The sequence below is a fragment of the Emydura macquarii genome, unplaced genomic scaffold, assembly GCF_026122565.2.
Source record: "Emydura macquarii macquarii isolate MOO-44397 ecotype Brisbane River unplaced genomic scaffold, CSIRO-AGI_Emac_v2 contig_2897, whole genome shotgun sequence".
Taxonomy (NCBI): Eukaryota; Metazoa; Chordata; order Testudines; family Chelidae; genus Emydura; species Emydura macquarii.
In genome coordinates, this window is record NW_027133034.1 from 50,959,452 (window position 1) to 50,980,093 (window position 20,642).

General features: G+C 38.2%; 1 protein-coding gene across 1 annotated transcript in view; it reads right to left on the reverse strand.

Moving 5' to 3' along the window:
- Positions 1-3,459: 3,459 nt before the first annotated feature.
- Positions 3,460-20,642, reverse strand: part of ARSB (arylsulfatase B) — a 110,382-nt gene continuing 93,199 nt past the window's right edge. The window contains exons 7-8 of the mRNA XM_067568660.1: positions 7,688-7,816; positions 3,460-7,330 (exon numbers count right to left, since the gene is read on the reverse strand). Coding sequence (XP_067424761.1) covers positions 7,065-7,330; positions 7,688-7,816 — 395 coding nt within the window. The 3' untranslated portion in view covers positions 3,460-7,064. The remainder of the gene's footprint in view (positions 7,331-7,687; positions 7,817-20,642) is intronic.

The window sequence follows — 20,642 nt, forward strand, 5'->3', positions numbered from 1 at the left end:
TTGCTTGTTTTTTTAGACTGAGTTTATGGAAAGGCAAAACTATCAGCTAGTTTTTACCAATGCTTCCCAACTGCATTAGTCTATGAATTTAAGCCAGAAGCACAATAATAACTAATGTAATGGTGCTTTTAGCCATTTGTTGACTGTTACTGTAACCTTGTCCTCTTCACCAGAAAGTAAAGCTGGAACAAATTTGAGCAACAGAAGGAATTAGTTTGTGTCCTGCAATATTGTATCAGTGGTAACAGTGCTCGGAAGGGTGATTGGAGCAATGGTAATAGCAACCATGGGCTTAGTTCAGAGAGTAACCAATTAAAACACTGCTTAGAAAACTGAACATTTTGAAGACGAAAAAAATTGGTGAGGACAGGAAATAGAATGAACATACAGCGAAGCCACCAAGGACCACTTACTAGGCAACAGAGTTCTCCTGATCTTTAGGGTATTTGTTTTTCACATGCATTTAAAAGTCACCTACTACCAGGTGCACTTGACATAAGGGCAAAGTGTAAAGCAGCATATATAATCACCACAGAAGCTGACTCAGTTTTCTTGAAGAGATGCAGAATGGTGGGCAGCATCCAGAAAATTAAATACCGTAAGTGTCTGCTGTTAAAGAAAAGCATGGATGAAAAGATGTGTGTCATCACGCCCTGAAAGTGGTCAGGCTGGGGCTCAGATGTGTTTCTGGTAAGAATGAAACCTAGAAGCCAGGGCTCATCCCTGAGAACATGTGACCCCATTTCCTTCAGATTTCATTTTCAGGGTGTCTTGCCCATACATTAAGTGCAATAAAATAAAAACTCTTTTAATCAAGATGCCCCTGTGAACATCCTTTCATCCATATTAAAAAGTAATTCACAACTAATGGAAGGCAACATTTTTAGAGTAATGCTGCTTTTCAAGGCACTGCAGAACCTGTCATATTCCTGGACAAGCCCATTGAGCTGGGAATAGGCCTCATCAGCATGAGGGTAGGGTTTAAGCTTGCCGCCTGCTTGTGATGAGTTAGGGCCATAGTCTGTATAATTTATGAATTCCGGTTGACAATGTGAAGTTGTATAAAAGACTGCTGTATCATGAATGTAGGTGGATCCACCACTGCTGATAGGCCTGTAGCTTATACAATGCAGACAGATACACATGGAAAAATGATGGAACGTAGACCTTTTTATGCATAAAAACAGCTCAAGCCTTGGAAATCCAGTTTAGTTATCCTCCAAGGGAAAGGGGGAAAGATAGGAGCAGCGGAAACTTAACAAGAATGGAAAAGAGAGACCAGGTGACCAGTAGGGGATTAAATAAAGAAACTCACAGGAATGGGGCCAGATAGGAAGAGGAAGCGTGGGGCAGGAAAGTGCCCTGTCACAGAATCTGGGTTAGGGGCTCCAGGATGGAGAAGGCACCCACATGGGCCAGGAGGATCCTGCCTGCTTTCCTGAGCCCAGATGGCCTCAAAGACTCTGGATAACCCAAGGGAGTCGACCCCAGCCCAAAGAATGCTCTGGAATGGTGATGAAAATGAGGCAAGGACATGCATTCAGTGTTTGTTTTGTGTGAACTGTACTTTCCTGTGCTTTATATGATTATGTGTAAAAGAGCACAGACGTGTGTGTGTCTGACCCGAGTTACATTATAACCAGATACTTCATGCCTTTGGGGTGGAGTTCTGGGCTGTGATGTATTTAGGCAACTAGGGTTCTTGGGGGTCAGTGCTGGTCCTGGGGGCCTACACAGCTTGGCTAAGGAGTCCCTTTTCTGAGAAGGGGTAACATACTGAGCATCAGTGCCCTGGAAGTATGTCAGAAAGGCCACAGGAGGAACCAGTGTTGCAACCTGCTGAGGACTCAGAAGCTTAACAAACTCCAGCAGAGCCAAAGCACAGAGACTTGAATTTCCTGCGCAGCAGTCCTGGTAGGTAACCAGCAGGGAGCGCTAGCTAGGATCTGTGACACATCTCAGTTCCAGCAACAGCGGAGGCAGGATGGTCCAGTTATTAATGCGCTGGCCTGGGACTTTGGGGACCTGGGGTCAACTTCCTGCTCAACCACACACTTCCTTAGACAAATCATTTAATTTCTCTGTGCCTCAGTTCCCCAAGGGAATAATAGCACTTCCCTACGCTACAGGGATGTTGTGAGGATGAATACATTAAATATTGTGAGGTGATCAGATAAGACAGTACTATGGGCCATATAAGAATCTAAGATAGATAGAATCGGCTGAGAGATGCATAACCTGGCCCTGCTGGCATAGAAAGAACAAATTAACATCCAGGTCTGGGCAATGGTGAATCAAATTTATTGCTTTCCAGCTGTATCATAACTGAGACAAGAGTCAAAGGAGCAAAAAGGCAGATCCAGCATAAAAGTGAGACCCAGAAGATTTAAGCACCACTAAATCATCAGAAGACATCCCAATTAAGTAGCTCTCCTTCCTATTAAATCTTAAATCTCCATCTTAAACAGGTTTTCTGGAAGATAGCCCAATTAAGTGGATTTCCCAATTAAGCATGTCCTGACCAATAAATGTATATTGTACTAGGAGAGGATGCTGCACTTTTAGAAGGACCACCCTTTTAATGAGACATTAACTCAGTACTCTAATGCTCTTTTTCAAGTGGTGTTCCAGGCAGAAGTTAAAATCCCATGACACTTTTTGGTCTCCTAGTCAAAGTTCCTTAACTCATTAAAATAGGATCCATGCCCATGGCTGTATGTCAGGCACTACTATACCTACTTATTTTTCTTGTACAGTCACTGAAGTCTAACTCATTGCTTTACACAGCATTTTAAGAGATCTTGAGGATGAAAAGCACTACAACAAAATACAATTCTGTATTTTTATCACTGTCCTGGATGCCAGAATTTGTCAGCACAGAACTGTGGCTTTGCTGGAGTAGTTGAGGATTTGAAGACAGGGCCATATGAGCACTATGTTCCCTACAACCAAATCCAGTGATTCTTTTAGACTGTACTGATTCTAACTATAGCTCTGCAGACAAAATACAGCAGCTTTTGCTGCCATTGAGCTCAGCCAAAAGAAAGGGACCAGCAACTGGGAGTTGGTTTGTTGATTGCAGCAGATGTTCAATTTTTAGAACACTGGCAGCAGGGAAGACCAGCACAATGAAAACAATGCATCATCTTGTTGGCCTCAGCTAACCACAGTATGTAATTATCACAAAGGCTGTAACTGTACTGGTCTATGACTGGATGACTGAATCGTTTTGATTATCCTATGCCAAAATCTTTTTTGCTGTGGTCTGTAGCAGTGCTAATCTGTCTGCATGATCTCAGATATGCATTGTGTAGCACTGCAAGACTACATCTAGGAGCACCAAACACAGGGAGGCAATGTATTTTGGCCCCCAATTTCATCTCTAAACTATATAAACAACATCTCCAAATAGAACTTTGAACATGACACCCAAATCTGTATCTCTATTATAAATTTCATTGAATGTTTGCAGCATTTCATGAGGGCTGTTTGCAATAAATTGAGAGAGTGGTAGTTTTGATATGTACAGTCATTTTCAAAACTGTTTGCAAAATAACTCACTGATCAGCACTTCCCAAACTAAGCCACATCTTAAACTGGCTTTTTGGTCTCTTAAAACACTCTCAGTTCACAAGGCAGTATGTTTCCATTACAGACTATATTGCATTTGAAGATAGATATCCACACAGTCCTATGCAGTTTCGCTGTGTGCCATGTAGTGCCATTTTCATTTAGCTCTTTTTTGTTGTTGTTTTGCCTTAGCAGCCCAGCTCCTTCAAAGTCTCTCTGGTCTGTGAGAATGGTGCTGTTTATATACATGCATGTCTATTTCCCAGGTGGCCTTGCCAAAATCGAGGACTACAAACATGGCTGCCATACATAACCTCCTCTGCCCAGCTTTCCAAGATTCCTTCCCTGAGATCACTCTTGCCCCTTCAGTGATAATGCCCCCCATTCCTTGTCATGCCGGTATTCTTAAAGGGATGCAACAGGATTCTCTTCATAAACCTCAAAGGCCAGTATGTCCTATTAAAGGACGGAGTGGGAGAATTTTGAAGAGAGTAATAGGTGGGAGCATTGTAGTAATATGACTCTCATGGAGCTATACTACCAAGGAGCAAGATAGGGAGCAGAGAATCCCAGAGGCAGAACTGAGGCAACAGAGATTGCTGGTGGATCTCTAAACCTATGCAAATTTTGAAGGTTAAAATCCTAGCTTTTTCTGCTATAAGATTTTGAGAAGTAAGATGAAGGCTTCCTCCCAGACCTCTCTAAAGAATTCCTAAAAAAGTGCATAAACAAAAATTCAGAGTTTCCACTTCTTTAAGTAGGTTATTTCCAGAGTGGCATGGGACCATAAACTCAAGAATAGGATCCAGATCTCCTGAGTTCTTCTGTTCATTATCCTGGACCATGCCCATCCTTCATCTTATATCTTTCTAAGTAATAATGCACAATAGTGTGTAGCTAGTATAACCACACTTCCTGAAGTGCAATTGATTTTCTAAAATGTAATAATTATTTTTAATGTGTAAAAAAGAAAAGCCTTTCAATTTTGAAACATGTATAGAGTTTTGTTGGATCAAGAAAGGATTGTAAGGCAGGCTTGGAAGGTGATGAAATGAAGTTTTATTCTGAGGGATCGTGATGGTTGTGTTTGTGACTGTTACTCAAGAAACCACAAAATGTAGAAAGAAGTCTGCCCTTCCAGAAGTGAAAGCTCAATGGAGAGTTTAAAATTCTCTCTTTGCTGCTGCCAGCTTGAACATGACAGCCATTTCCCCCTCCCCACTCCCAAGTCAGCTTGAAGGTTTCAGGAGGAATCAGCCTAAAGAAAAGCTGAGTAAATGATGAATCTTATGATTTTAAAATATAATAGAAATCTTTGATTGGAAACAGTGAGGAGAATAGGTGAAGTCTCAATCTATGAAAGGCTGAGTGACTGACAGTTGCTTACCTCCTTCTTCCTAGTAGGTGGAGTCATATCAGCATGATGTAAAGGTGTAGATTGTGAGATGGGAAGGGAAGGAGAACAAACATGCAACAATTATATTTAATTCTGCAACTGAGTCTACAAATTCCTTAATCCTTTTAAACGAGAGGCCAGATAGTGAAATTGATAAAGTTCAAACATGTTAGCTGCTAGACCTTTTGCAAGTTGGCTACTATTTTGGCTCTTTTCCATGAAAATGGATGTCAGATCAATAAACATAATACCTGCTCTGAGTATACCACTGCAAATTTCTTACGTTTTCACTGATTCATTATCTATTCTCATGATAACATGAGTGCAAATGGCAGCCCTGTAGCCAGTTCAAAAGCTGTCAGGATGACATCTGTACATATCAAATGTGGCTGTAGACTGGAAGCTGAAAGTAGTGGGTTTTCTAGTCTTACACATTTTTGTAGTCAGAGTCCTACGGATATTTTTCGGGGAAAAAATAACTTTAAAATGATAATAATGAAAATACCTTTAGATTCTTTCCCTCATGTTTCGTTCACACTTTCAGAGGTGTTATGATTTCCAGAAGGATAAACTGACCAACAAGACTTCACTGAAATGTAGAAATGAGAGCCAAATAGGTGAAACCTTTTATAGCCAATCAGAGGCTTCATTTAATAAGAAGTATTTTATTTCTTCCCCCAGATGTATAATTAATAAATTACAATGGATGGAAATAATATCTCTAAAAATGAGAGCGACAAGGTGGGTGAGGTAATATCTTTCATTGGATCAACTTCTGTTGGTGAAAGAGACAAGCTTTTGAGCTTAGACAGAACTCGAAAACTTGTCTCTTTCGTAACAGAAGTTGGTCCAATAAAATATATTACCTTACCCAGCTGGTCTCTCTAATATCCTGGGACCAACACAGCTACAACAACACTAAGAACTAAAATATAAGGGGTACATCAATATTTCTCCTCTCCTCTCTTAATCAATTCTTTAGACATTCACATTTATAAAGAAACATCATTCATCTCAACAAAAAAATTAAGACCTGAAAATTAAAACTATAATTTTTAATGCAAAAGTTAAAAGTTGTCTCTAAAAACCAGTAAGAAACATTACATCAGTACAAAATAGAAAAGGCTGTATCCTTAGAAAAGGAATATGGAATAGAAAAGGTTTTCCAGAGATGTCAGCAGAAGTCGATAGCTTTATTGAGCTAATGCAATAGCTACCAGAAAGATGAAGCAGTATTGCATCACTTGTAACCTCCACCTGATGCCATGGTTGGCAAAGAAAAGTGCTTAAATCTCCTGGATGAGAGTTCAAAACTGCACTGAAGTTGTGCTGTGAAGCAGAAGAAAGAAGAAAAGAACTGAAAAAGGCAATGCAAAATGAAGGGCTGGCTTAAAGCCCACTCTTAGATGAAGGCAGTCTCTGCTGTGATAATAAAGGCACAAAATCCCTAAAGAATTGGTATTCTCAGCCAATGTGAGCATATAATCAAACCAATGCTCTAACCATATTTCAACAGTGGACAAGGTTATAGCTAGATTTTTTGTTGCCTAGTGTGAGGAGGCTTGTACTCAGAGATTTCTGAATGCTCCCATTATCGGATAGATTTTCATGGCAAAGGTAAGAGAATGTAATGCCACATGAACTCAGAAACTAGCTTCTCTCTCCTTTTTTTTAAAGCTGTGGGTTAGTCTTCTATAAGATTTGGCTGCTGGCAAGTATGAAATCAAACATGTGACTTTAAATGTGAAAGAACTGGATAGCCTTGTCTCTGTGACTCATTAGAACTTTCCAAGTGAAGTAATATTTCCCAGCTGGACAGCAGCTTTGGGAGGAAGGCACCATTTTCCCTCCATTTAGAGACCATATCACTGACAAAGCACATCAACGTGACAGATTTATGTTTTTAACAGTGTTTCTAGTACAATCAAGGGGTGAGATTAGATCCCCCAATACTTCTTAAGAAGCAGTAGAATTGAATAACAGAAGGGATGAAATCACAGTTAAAAGGGTGAAAGAAACGAGGTCAAAATACGTGACTAGGATCTTGAGTCCACAATTTCCACCACAGTTATATTTTTCAGGTTGCAAATGTAGTATTCTACATCCAAGGCCCCCAGGCTCCAGTTGCTTCTGGGTCACAACAGGGGTCATCATCAGGGTAGAACACAGGCACAGAATGTTTATAGTAGTACTGCAGCCGGGAGAGCAGCTTTTTCACAATGCCAGGATATTTTTCAGACAAGTCGTTTCTCTCCTCAGCATCTTTAACAACATCAAAAAGCCAAAGTTTCTTTGTTGGTGGGTCAGATGATGGAATCTTTGACTCACTGAACAAAGATGGTGGTGGGAACCAGTGGCTGCAGCCTATAGAAAAAGGAACAGATAAGGGATTAGTTCTCAGACACACAGGGCAAAAGTAGCCTCATACTTGGGATTCAGTGTTTAATGTGACTTGTTAAATTTCAAAGAGATTCAACTAGAGTTGTCCAGGAATCTGGTTTTCCCAATGCAATGTAAGCACAGAAACCCAGATTCAAAAACCATGACTTCAAGGTATGTATTGTAAATGTTTGCCTACTTTTAAACGAGGCCTCTCAGTTTTTACATTACATGTTAAAGTCATGAAAGTTGAGAGAATAAATTATGCAACGTTTATTACATATGAAATAGGATGAACTGGCGGCTGAGGTAAACCTGTAGGGAAAAAAATCATTTAATTACCTGGATACCCGGTTAGTAGCTTCCACTTTCCGTGTCTAATTGCAGCATGTATGGATATATTGAAGATTGAATCTTCCCATGAAAAAGAATTATCCTGTGGTGAAGATGTCCTATTGTCAATACCAGGACCTTAATGGAACAATAAGCTACATTTAGTTATATTTTTAGGATTTTGTTAGGAAACCAATATTATGCAATATTGGAATAGAAACACATTCTGCAAGATACTTATTCCATATAAGTACAAGTGGCTACACTACAATTTAGATCTAAAAAGCCAAAAGAAAGAAAGAAAGTTAAGATGATTGTTTCTAACAATCATGATACTTATTTATACACCTGTTCAAACATAATTGTCTAATATTTCAATTCTCAGGTCTTAAGCTATACCCACAAAAGGTGTGCGTGCCCAGGTAAACTGCATGTGCAAACAACATATTTATATGTACACATTAGGTAGCCGCATGTGCAAATACCAGTTAGCATGCAAATACAGGATTTGCATATGTAACAGCCTATTCATGTGCATTTTTGCAGCTGAGAACCCAAATTTTAAAAGTTTGATGTGATGTATCAGCCTCTGTTTGTTTTCCACCATCTACTGTTAACAAGGGAATTCTTGTGATAAGATCAGAAACAATGACACGAAGAAATGACACAATAACCCAGTTTGGTACTATGGCATCTTTCAGAAGGTAGTTTTATTATAAGGTCTGAGTTATAAACTATCAAATTAGGGAGCCACAGGGACAGGTGTGGTTGATTTTTGCATCTACAGCTCACAACAGAATCAGTGGGATGTGAGTTACAGCTGGCATGACTTTTATGTCAGACTGGATGCTGAGAGTAGTACTGGTGATTAAGGAGAGAACAAATCCTGCAAATCACATGAGGTAATGTAAAATACATTTTATTTTTTTTTAAATCTATAGATATATAGATATAGATATAAAATCAATTAAGAGCGCATATACCTTTTGTAAAACAAAATTTTTGCTCAAACACAAATTTCCATTAAACAATATATTATTTGTTACTGCAAGGTAAATGTATTTCAAAAGAACACAAAAGTAGTTTAGTTTAGTTCAGGATTTTATTAGTAATTTTGTTTTGCCAGTCAAGTCCAAATGAGCTTTTCAAATAGTGTAACTTTTTGGCTCTTAATACAGATTTGTTTAAGCAAACACATTTACAAAGTATGAACTTGTATACAACTTGTTTGAAGTATTTTGAATAACTTATACACACACAGAATTCTGTCAGTCATGTTAACCTACCTACTGTAATACCCTTACAATAATTCAGTCTCCAGAGGGATGAATACAAAGATTATCAATCTAAAAGGAACAGACATAGTTCTCCTGAGAAACTGGAGATAGTCGCATTTACTGGTATTTTAGCAGTGATGAAACTAACACCTCAAACCTATGCATTATGTTGACAACCAGATGACAGATGCCTTCTATGGATCTGCTTAATGAAGTTTGCCTTTAATCTCCCTCCCTCTCTGCATATATTATAACATTTGGAATAACCTACCTTGAAAAGGGACTAGAAATTGTTTTTCTCTGCCCTTTGGTCACTGATGCACTGGTGGTTGATGAAATACTACAGCCCACCTTCTCCATACACAGTGTTCTCTCTCCCGTCAGTTACCTTAATTCCAAATAGGAGCCTCCCTTTCGCTACAGCTCACCTACAGAGCATTATCCAACAGCACTCTTTCCTCTCAAATGCCTGACTGTTTTATGACACTAGAATTTTCACTGTTATAAGAAACAAGTGAAGCTTCATTCAAAAGCTGCAATATATTGCATCAAATATATTGATATCAAATGTAACATATTTAGTGTAGATATTTGATGGGTTACGAAAGAAAACATTTAAATAACTTATCCATGTAGGAAAGATAGGCACTTGAAAATTTTATCCCTAGTTGAACTGACTTAGGAGCCTATGTCCTATTTTCAAAACTGACTTAGGCACTTAAGAGCTCAGTGGGATTTAGGTTCCCAAGTGCCTATGTCAGTTCAATAAATGTGACACAGGCTTCTAAACCACTTATGCACTTTTGGAAATTTTATCCTAGATCTTTTTTTCTACTACTGTGCATAGTCTATCTCTGTATTAGATGTACTTTACACAGTTGGGCCTAAAATTTCAAAAGTAACTAATGATTTTGGGTGCCTAATTTGGATCTTAAAGGGGCCTGATGTTCAAAGAGCAGGTGCTCAGAACTTCTGAAAAATCAGGCCCCTTTAAGATGTGTCAACTTGCACATAAAAAAATCATCCAAAAATGCATCAGTTTTGAAAATTAAGGTGCTGAATTACTAGCATGAGTCATATTTTATTTTACCATTGGTATATTTCAAAATACACACACTTCAGTTTGGAAGTCCAAAAAAGCACAATCGAGTAAATTATGTAAATAAAAGCTTGAATGCTGACCAGAATGGGTGTTTCTTTTTATAGAAGCTTATGATCTTCCAATTAATTACACCTGTAATTCAACTTGCTAGTATACAACCATATGAAATACTTACAAGCCAACCACTCAATTTTGGATGAACCAAAAAAAAATAGTTTATATACATTTTTTATGTGCACAAGTGAATTTGTGGAAAGACTTTTGCGTACATTGATCTTAAAGTGTGAGAAAATCCTTGCACAGGTGTAAATCCTTGCAAAGAAGATAAGAATACTGAATAACTCAATATTAATATACTGGTTTTACGGTATCTTTAAAAATTAAATATAGAGCATAATGATAATTTTAAAATAAAGCTCAAAAGACAGTCCCATTTCCTGTACAAGTGGTTTCACCAAAGAGATCTGAGCCATAACTCACACAAAGCATGTGGCAGCATTGCTAACAAACCCTTAACTTTTAGAGTTATTTTTAAGGGACCGATGGAGTAAACAAACACATGAACGTTGACCATGGCTTTCCACACAGATAACAACAGATTATATCAATGTAATCTAAGAAACAAATCAGGTATTCACTTAAGGCTTGAATCTCATTTACATCAATGTAAATCTAGAATACCCTCATTAAAGACAGTGGAGTTATTACAAATGAATACCAGTGTAACTGAGAGCAGAACCTGCCCCTTAGATTATATTTTAGTTATATTTGTACAATTTTACGTTCAAAACCAGGACTATCAACTAATAATTAATATTTATCATTGTAAAAACATAGGATTTACCAGACAGAAAAAGCACTTGGGCACATCCAATCAAGCAACCTGCTTCTAGAAATGACTAATATCTGATGCTTTGAATAAAAGTGAAAATATTCCAAAACCTCTTTACTTTCCCTTCTTATCTTCTCTCCTAACTGCTCACCCTGTTACCTTCTCTCACTTGACTTTGCATCATCTTTCATGCCATCCCTAATGCTTGGAAAAAGAATATCCCTCATCCCACTTTGTGCCAAGCTCCGTCCCCTTCCTCCTTCAAAGCCCCACATCAAATCCCTTACACTGCCTATTGTTCCTCACGGAGGATCCCCTAGGTGTTTCTGTTCCATGCATTGTTCAGGTTAGATTGTTAGCTCTTCCAGACAGAGAACTTATCTTTCTACATACTTCCATCAAGTGCCACATACATTTACAGAACTCTGAGTAACACACCACATCTAACCAGTGTGCTGTGCTTTATCGAGAGGGGTATTCGGGAGAGTGATTCCTTCCTGACCCCTGAAGTGATCAGCACATACATGACATGTGATTTGTGTTCTTCTAGCATGTACAGTTATAGTTATTGGTTACATTTATCCAGCTCTTAGTATCTCTTCTTGGTATCTGACTCTCACTTATGATGTCCAGCAATTCCACAAGCATCATATATGCTCCATAAAATATAATTTCCTTTAATTATTCTAAATTACTAGTCCATTTAAAATAACTGAGTGACCGTTTGGTTCTTCTGATATTATTTATTGGACATACAGAGAGGAGGGACTGATCCAATTATAAAGGGACCACCTTTTATATCTTTAAATATCTCAATCAAGTCCTCTCTAATGTTTCTCCTTTCCAGGCTCAATGATCCTGGTTTGTGTCACCTCTTTTTCTCTCTGTCTCATTGTGCCTGTAAGAGTCTTCATTTCCTTTCTCTGGACCATTTCCACATGAAATTGGAGTGTAAGAAAAAGTATGTCAGACACAAATTGAATCAGAAAATGGTGAAAAAAAGCACTACATATGGTATTTATTATCAAGGCTGGAAATTTCAAATCTCTCTTCCATTTATCATGTATATTCCATATGACTTGTTTCAAATTGATTCAATCTTTAGATTTTCAATTGGCAAACAAAACATCTCAGACAAATATGCTGTGACAATTTATATAAAAAGTTTCACAATAGCCATTGTCTGTTCTGAGTCGATTTAAAGGACAGAGAACAGATATAATTGGAACTTCAACTCTTTTGAACCAAAATTCAAATTCCTGTCCCCCAGTTAGATATATACATTTGTAGAAGGAGTTTCATTAAAATGTGATAAAAATAATTATAGAGAATATTAATTTGAACTTTGTTCTCTAATCTTCAGTCATAAAAAGACTAGCTAGCAGATAAAAGTTTTCATTTTTCAAAAATGTACTATTGGATACAGTCCCTCACTTACCAGTGTGTGTACAGAACACTTACAAGAGACGTAGTGAATGTACATGTCTCTCACTTCTCCCCCCTCCCTTTTCTCTCCCTAAACATAAGGCTAGTTCAAGTAATTGGTAGAATGTTAAAGAGTTGAGATATAAATAGCCAGTACATCTATGAAAGAAAAGGAAAACTAACCTAAAATATTATCCTTCAGTCTATGATTAAGATGAAGAGAATGAACCACACTGAAGGAGGGTTTTTTAGATGGCAAGAGATCAAAGACTGCAGTTTTCTCTAACATGGCATTTTGTGAAATCTCAACCACAGAGTTAGAGGGTCCAAAAAAACATTGCTTGAGGCACACTGTATTCCTATGCAGTGTGGTCTCACACTCCAGTGTGTAAGGAATAAATCTGGGAGTTTTGAGAATAGTTGTGGATTAGGAGGAAATAATGTTAATTTAATACTTAGTTTGGAAAGGGAGCCCCGCCCAAGGACTTAATCCAAAATGGTTGTTGGACGAGCCATGCCTCTCCACTGTGTTGCCACCCTCCATAATGTTAGGTGAACAACAAACTTCTGCATTTGTAATGAGCTAGATACAAATGGTGTCCAATGTGGAAAGCAGAAGCAGATTAAACTGAAACCTCCATTTCCTTATCTATGAAGTGGGGATGTTAACAGTTACCCATCTTTGGGAAGTGCATTGCATTTACTCAGAGAAAAGGTGCGAATTACCATTTTCCACAGTTACACTTCTGTTTGTAGTAATATAATATTTCCACACAATATGACTGCAGACAACTATATGACAGGGAAAATACAAATCACAAAAGGCTGTAAGCTTCATCACAAACCAGTTGATGGAAGAGAGAATAAAGCAATTATTTTAGATCTGTTTCTGTTCTAGCATAACCGCAGAACAGATCCTGTCATACTTTAAAAAGTTGAAAAGTATGTATTATGAAAAACCACTGAAATCCAGGATGAGATGGGATTCTGAACTGACTCTCACTCTTTCCAGTAAAAACTAGAAACAGATCGGAGACACATACTAAACAGGTGCTATTGTTCTACAAGCCAGTTACATAATGGGCATTTAATGAATTCTAGAAAGTGCTGGAGATGCCATCATCATCTCCCCTTCCATCCATCTCTCCTCCCACCACCCCCCTTGGAATTGTAAAGAGTGTACCATGCTAGGGGATTCCCTAGGGATTCTCTTAATAACTACAGGTCATCTCTACATATTGAGACTCCTGAATTAACAGAGAAAATTACATCTGCTAGTTGAAATTTTCTGCCAGGTTTTCTGGTTACATGACCCTCCTCCTCCCCCTTTACTCCCTCTTCTATATCTTCACCTACATCCAAGTAACTCATAACAAGATCCAAACAGGGGATCAAAAGTCTTTCCCCAGTACAGTATAAACCACTTAAAGTGGACTAATGAGGGAAGGGAGAGATAAAAGTGACACAGCTCTCCTTGACTAGGACAAACAGATCAACAATGCACTACTGCTGAGCTATTTAGAGTCAGCCCTACTTTGGGGAAGAAGAGGAGGCCTAGTGAGAGATTGCAGGGTCCAGGGTGTGTAGGCCTGCACCACCTTTGGCAAGGGTGCACTGGACACTCCCCCCACAACACAGATTCAGATAGGTAGCCAGTAGAGAGTGAGATAAACCTTGGGTCTCAGGGAATCCACATGCTCAGGGAACACAAGGACCAGACTGTTCCCAGCCCCTGCACAAGGGTGTAAAGGAAGGCCCCTGCTATCACGTGCCATGCAGGGACAAATGCAATCAAGTCCTTAATCTTTTAGTTGACATGGGCTAAAAAGTGTGAAAACTAAAACAAAAAGCTACTTAAAGTCACAATTTGGCTTTAAAGTGATCTCTCTTCTTCCGTGTTTAGAGACTGAAACCTGCAAGTTTCCATGCGTTAATGGAAAGACAGCTTTCAAAAGGCTGGACATCACCTGACATTTGCCAAATCCAGAAAAGATAAATTCACCTTGTAATTACAACTTCTTTTTATTCTGCCAAGACTCTGATCCAAGCCATTAGCAATGAGTAAAAAAAAAAAAAAAGGTAAATTTGTATCAATGTTTTTGCTGAGAGGGATGAATGGATTGCTAAATCTCAGAGCAGTCTCTTATTTAATATTTGAAAGGGACCTTTAAATAAAACCATATAGTTTACAGAGTCACTGTGATTTTTTTCTCAAAGAAATAGTTGTCATTAAAAAGTGATTTACATATCCTTCATACCCTTTCTGATCAGCAGATAATAAGTAGTCCATAAAACTGGGAGATCCATTAAGACAAAAGTCAGGGACTGGCAAACCAAAAACCATTCAGGTATGAGACCAGAAAGGAGTGGGAATGTTTACTAGTATTTCCATTAGCATCTTTAAAGCTGTCACACCATTGTAATTGCCCAAGAAATTTTGACTGTATTCAGCAGTTCATAGGTTCTTATAAAAATGGTAACATGGTCTCCTGTAGCTTCCATTAAAACAGATCCAGGGTTCTGCACATCATAGCTGCTGTCCTCATTGAAATAATTTTACTGTCTTCTCAGGGTTCGAAACACCTACTCATATGACATCTATTAAATGAAAGAGTTGCTCCCCAGTGGTGCAAAATCAGAGGTAATACTTTTCCAGTCACAGGCACTGCAAACTACCATGAATCCACCGGAGTCTGGTTTTTGCACTACAATATCAGAAATGATGAATGGGGAAGGAGGACGGAACATCTTCAATATTATGGAATTAATACTAGCTTGACAAAAATTAACTAGAAAAACAGTTTAAGTGGTAAAGGTGATCTTTTACCTCTATAAACCCCACCTAGTCATCACATATACCATACTTCATGCATGTTTGGCAGATTCATTTTCTTCTGACTAATGTCTACATCTGGAACAGTAGAAATAATGCAGCTCAGGATTTAACAGCTTGATTCAAAGCCTCCAGTGGAGTCTTTCCGTTGAGTTCAGTGGGCTCTGGACCAAGCTGTTGAGGCATCAGAAGTAATGTGCAGGGAGCTCACGCCCTATCAGCTATGAATCCTTCACTTGATCATCAGATACACAAGAAAGTAGTTAAAAATCTAAAAGCATGTAAAATGTTGTAGATAAAGCAGCTATGTATTCAAACGCTTTACATTAAATGCAAAAAAACTCAAAGAAATTACATAGAGGCAGACACATTTTTGCACCCAACACACAGGTAACTTGCCTATTGACATTGCCTATTGACATACACAGCTGTCCAATCTGCATGAACAAATTAATGGGAGGTTTATTACTGCAATTATGAAAATTTGGTCATTAGGTTTCAACTTAAAATGGACAAACAAATGAAATTTAGTTCACTTTTGATTCATGCAATTCTGTACTGACGCTATGGTTCATATAGGCCTCTACTTAGGATTTATAAAATTGCATCAATTACAGTCATTTCTGAGAGCACATAACATTATTTTAAAACCATAAACATTAATCAGTATTAACTAAAAAGATTCTCAAAACCTGGAAATCAAGAACAAAATTAAACACCCAATACATCCTGTCCCCAGTTTCATAGTCAAAAGCCTAAGATGACAGTGAGGTTACACACCATCTCTTGAAGGCTAACAGATGTGGAGTGCCTTGAATCAATAGGGAAAACAAATTCCAGAATCAAATTTTCCTGCACTGCACCAACCTCAGAAGCTCAAATCTAGAAACTCTTTATTCAAACACATCAGCTGATCTCCTCTGCAGTAATGAAACACCAGGAGAAAGAAGGGCCATCTCTCAGATAGCAGGGATCCAAACCACATGATATTTTATAGCTCCATAATCAACACCTTCAACGGTACCCAGCAGCAAATAGGAAGCAGGTGCAATCTATGGTGCACAGATGTAACATGATCCCTAGTTAGTCCCACATAAGCCACCATACTCTGCAGCCAGTATAGCTTGTATATATTCAAATGCAGCGTCATGTAGCACAAACAGCAGTATCTCAATCTGCAGGTGACAAAGACCTAGATGAGAGAGGCTGAGGGCTCATCCAAGAAAAACAGTCACAGTCTCAATATAGATGCTACATGGAATACTCAGAACTTGGGATAAGAGCACTCCCTACATTGTGAATTTTATTGGCAACGGGTAGGTAGACCAATCCCCGCCATATTCTCAAGCTGCTTCCTTCCACCAACTAGCAACACCTCATTCTTCTTTACAATGAGTCTGAATGAACATTCATTCACTTCTGTATCTTTGCCAGTCACCGAGGAAGCAGAGATATTACATCATCTGGGCGAGAAGGAGACACAGAACCTCATACTTTTAGATGCAGAGCTGTGTACAATTCACACACTGATGGCACCACAACCCAACTCACTATCTCCTCCAGTGGCCTCATATACCATATATTTTGAGCAAGAAATGTGCCAGAATAGAAAACTGTGCGCAGTTGGGGGTACCACACTGCAGAGAGGATATTAAAGAAATGAAAGAGGTATAGGAGAGTAAAACAAGAATAATGAAGAGATATAAGCAGGGATGGGAAAGAGTTTGGAGGTTCTGCTACCATCAGATATATCCAACTAGAGGAAATGAACTGAAGCTAAGAATTCACAAAGAATTGTTTTACACACTGGGTACTTAACGTGCAGACTTATAAAGAACACAATAATTGTGTTACCAAACACTGTATTAGCAAGATGTGTCTGATGGCCACCTTGACCATTTTAATTATATATTGTCCCCCTTCTCCTACCTTTCATCCCTCTGTTGCTGTTGGGTCTTTCAACTGTGGGTAAATTTTTCATACGTGCTTTGGGCAGTTTGGGATGTAGCTTGGCATTGAAAGCCAATGAGGTCTTAGGTTCTTAAATGCCTAAGACATTTTTCAAAACGGAACTTAGGAGCCTAAGTTACATAGGTGCTTTTTAAAATTTTACTCTGAAGCTCTTTTGGTTAGTGTCTAGGTCTTCTTTTACATTGCTTAGCACATTTTGAGCATTACTGGAAATAACAAATAATAAAATAAACAATAACAATCAATGGACTTCCATAGACAGCAGTGGAGACTGCAGTCATGAACACATTGCTAGAAAGAGCTAGATAAAAAATAGAAAAGGGAAAAAATAACTGGCTACAAACTAGTCATGACCTCCTTTTCTCCCAAAACTTCACTGTTACTATTTATATGTAAGGGGCTTAAAACAGTGGATGTTCATATTCTGCCTATGATCAGCAATACCTATAAACAACAAGCTGACTGCCATACCCTCAATCTGCAAGCTGATGAATGGGGCCTTTTTGGTGTGTTCACAGTCAACAGTAACAGAATGAGACTAATAATCAAATCCAGCTCTCCTGCATTACAGGAATGAACATGTGCACTAGGCTGCCCACTAAACTCTCTTGTTGTGCAATAGAAATATCTTCCTGGTTTTATTAAAACACCACAAGATGGCAAAAGACAGATCAAGTTAGATCCACCATGCTAAATCATGATATACTGGATTACTATACTTGTATATTATGACATGTAGAGGGGCTCAATGTATTAACTTGATACTAACCTGCTACAGCAAACGGTACTCTAGTATTTAATCATCTGATATCCATTTCATATAATTTCATGTGAGTATTAAATCACTGATTTTACACTCATTTACATGACATAAAAGATAGCAAAAATTAAAAAAAGTAAATGTAAATAAGATTACTTTGGGAGGCTATTTTTATTTTTTGGTTCCGATTCAAACACCCTGTGTATTGTTACAAGCTATTTTTCCATGACAGGGCATGTGCATTGCAGTAAATATATTCCTTTGCAGAGAGCCAAATTAACAACTGTTTCTGAACTCTGGGTAAGTTACTCTCACCCCTATTATGCACTTTATTAGTTTATTTCACCTTGACTACAGAAACAAGTGCCTGATTTTACATGACGCTGAAGTGACTTCAGTAGATTTAAGGGTGCTTGCTAGAAGTCATCAGCAACTTTAAAGAATCAGGCTCTAAACCAGAAAACAAAAGTAGTTGCATTATATTTTGAAATATCCAAAATAAGGAATACAGTGTTATTTGATGTTTTGGAGAACTGCACATGAGCACTTGATACACACAGCAATACTGTCTTATCTAAATATTAAAATAGCATTTTACTCTGGCACCTGATTGGCCTGTTACAGTTTTCTTCTACCATTAAAGACATCGCTAATAAAAAACCAAAACTTCTAGCTCATTCCAAAACAGAAAGAACTATAATTGCAAAAAAGATTAAGAAAAGATGACAAAATTCTATGGTTATAAAATGTGTAAGTTTCATAACAGAAATTACATCCATCAATAGGGTCTTTGGATTTTATTAGGCGCCTGATTCCATGCAGTATAATATAATGTTGAGCTCATTTCATGCTCTTAAATACCAAAGACAGTAACTGGCTAAATAAAAACTGAACAGAATGAGATTTGTATAAACACAGTAACTATCAAGTGCCCTGTAAAAGGATTAACAAGTAAAAAGGTGAAAAAAGGATGGAGACACAGATGCACTGAAAGCAGAGAAACACAAACACTTATACCAAGAGTGACTTTACCTACGTTAGTAGTTACCCAGAAATAAATGGGATTGCTCATGTGAGTAAGTTTTGGCAAGTAAGAAACTACCCAATACAAATTTATGTCTCACTGCACAATTTAATGCATACCATAGTGGAGTTAATCTTGCTAAGAATCACAATATTATATATTCATAAGCAGACACTGCCTAATCCATATATAACTATAATGAGAATTAGACCTTCCTGAAGCATTTCTTAGACTTCGACATAAAGCATATCCTATTCAAATCTTTTTGATCATTAAAATTGTGTCTGAAATGTTGCACGTTCAGTATTTGTCATAACTATCCTTTGTTTGTCAGGAGATGCTGTCAATATGTAAGGAATTTGTAAAGGCAGATCATTTGTTCTTTTTATGTCTCAGTTCAGAGATCTCCTTTTGAAGTAAATGGCTCTTTCCTGAGATTGAGCTGGAAACTATTACATTGCTTCAAAAATACTTATATTTTCCAGCCCAATCTCAGGAAAGAGCCATTTACTTCCCGACTAAAACTGTGAAAACTTCGGAAGTGCTAAATCCTGCATTTTTCATTTCTATCTAAAAATGAATCTTAATCTGATCTCTTCTAAACTCCTCAAAGGACCTGAATATATGCCCTAATATAGTAATACAATTTATCTAGTCACTGAAATCTTTAACCGCTCAGATGACCAACATAACTACTTATATGTGAGAGAAAAGCAAGATTAAGTTTCCAAAGAAAATTCTTTACTGAGGAACTAAAACTAAAAAAACAAAGGCAAATCAACAGACAGCGGGAGCAACCAAAATTTGCAGATCTGAGAGATTCAATACCATGTGAGCTTTTGAATATTACAGTGTGTGTCTTCTACCTATAATTTGAGAAATTAAACTCCTTTTTTATGTCTCATTTGTTTATTATTTTAACAGCACTATTGCTGGGTAGGTTTGAATAAAGATAAACAAAGATATACAAGACATGGTGAGAGATTCTATCCTCCACTACAGCTCTCTTATGCTGTAGCAATGTAAAGCCTCAGATCTGGCCAGAGGAGAATTTCCCCCGGCATAGGCTTTGTAGAAGATAACCTGATGCTGGCCTACAAGGACCCTGACACAAGCCTGGGTATAGGGGAAATGCAGGGGGCAGGAGAGGCATGCCAGCGATGCAAGGGGACAGATGTGCTGTGCTGTGCTGTGCATTGCAGGAAATTCACTGTCACTCACTGACAGTTGGAGGCTGGCATCCGTAATGTATGTAGCACCCCCCGAGTTCTCTGAGTTCTGCTGGTGGCCTAGAATTGAGTGAGCACTACGTTGGCTTAATGCTACCTTAGCCCACATTGCCCTGGCCTTGGGCTACAAGTTGTGCACTGTGCCTCTGAGATGAACAGCACAAAATCGCAAGCAAGATCCCTAAAGAATAGAGGGAACTAATGAGACAAGGGGGAAGGAAAGAATGGAAGGCAAGGAAAAGAAGACAATATCAATACACATTAACCAAGCAAAGGCTGGCGCACAGGATGATGGAGAAAAACAACAAACAAAAACAGCTTTTTTAAACAAATGAATAGAGGGGGGTTATTTTCAAAAACTCAAATGGCCATTAGGTGCTCAACGCCCATTGAAAGTCAGGAGGAGTTGGGCACCTAATTCCTATTTGTGCTCTAGAAAATGACCCCACAAATGAATGAGCAGGAGACGTAACCCAGGAGAATTATTCTAACTTTCTTCCTAAAGAGGGAT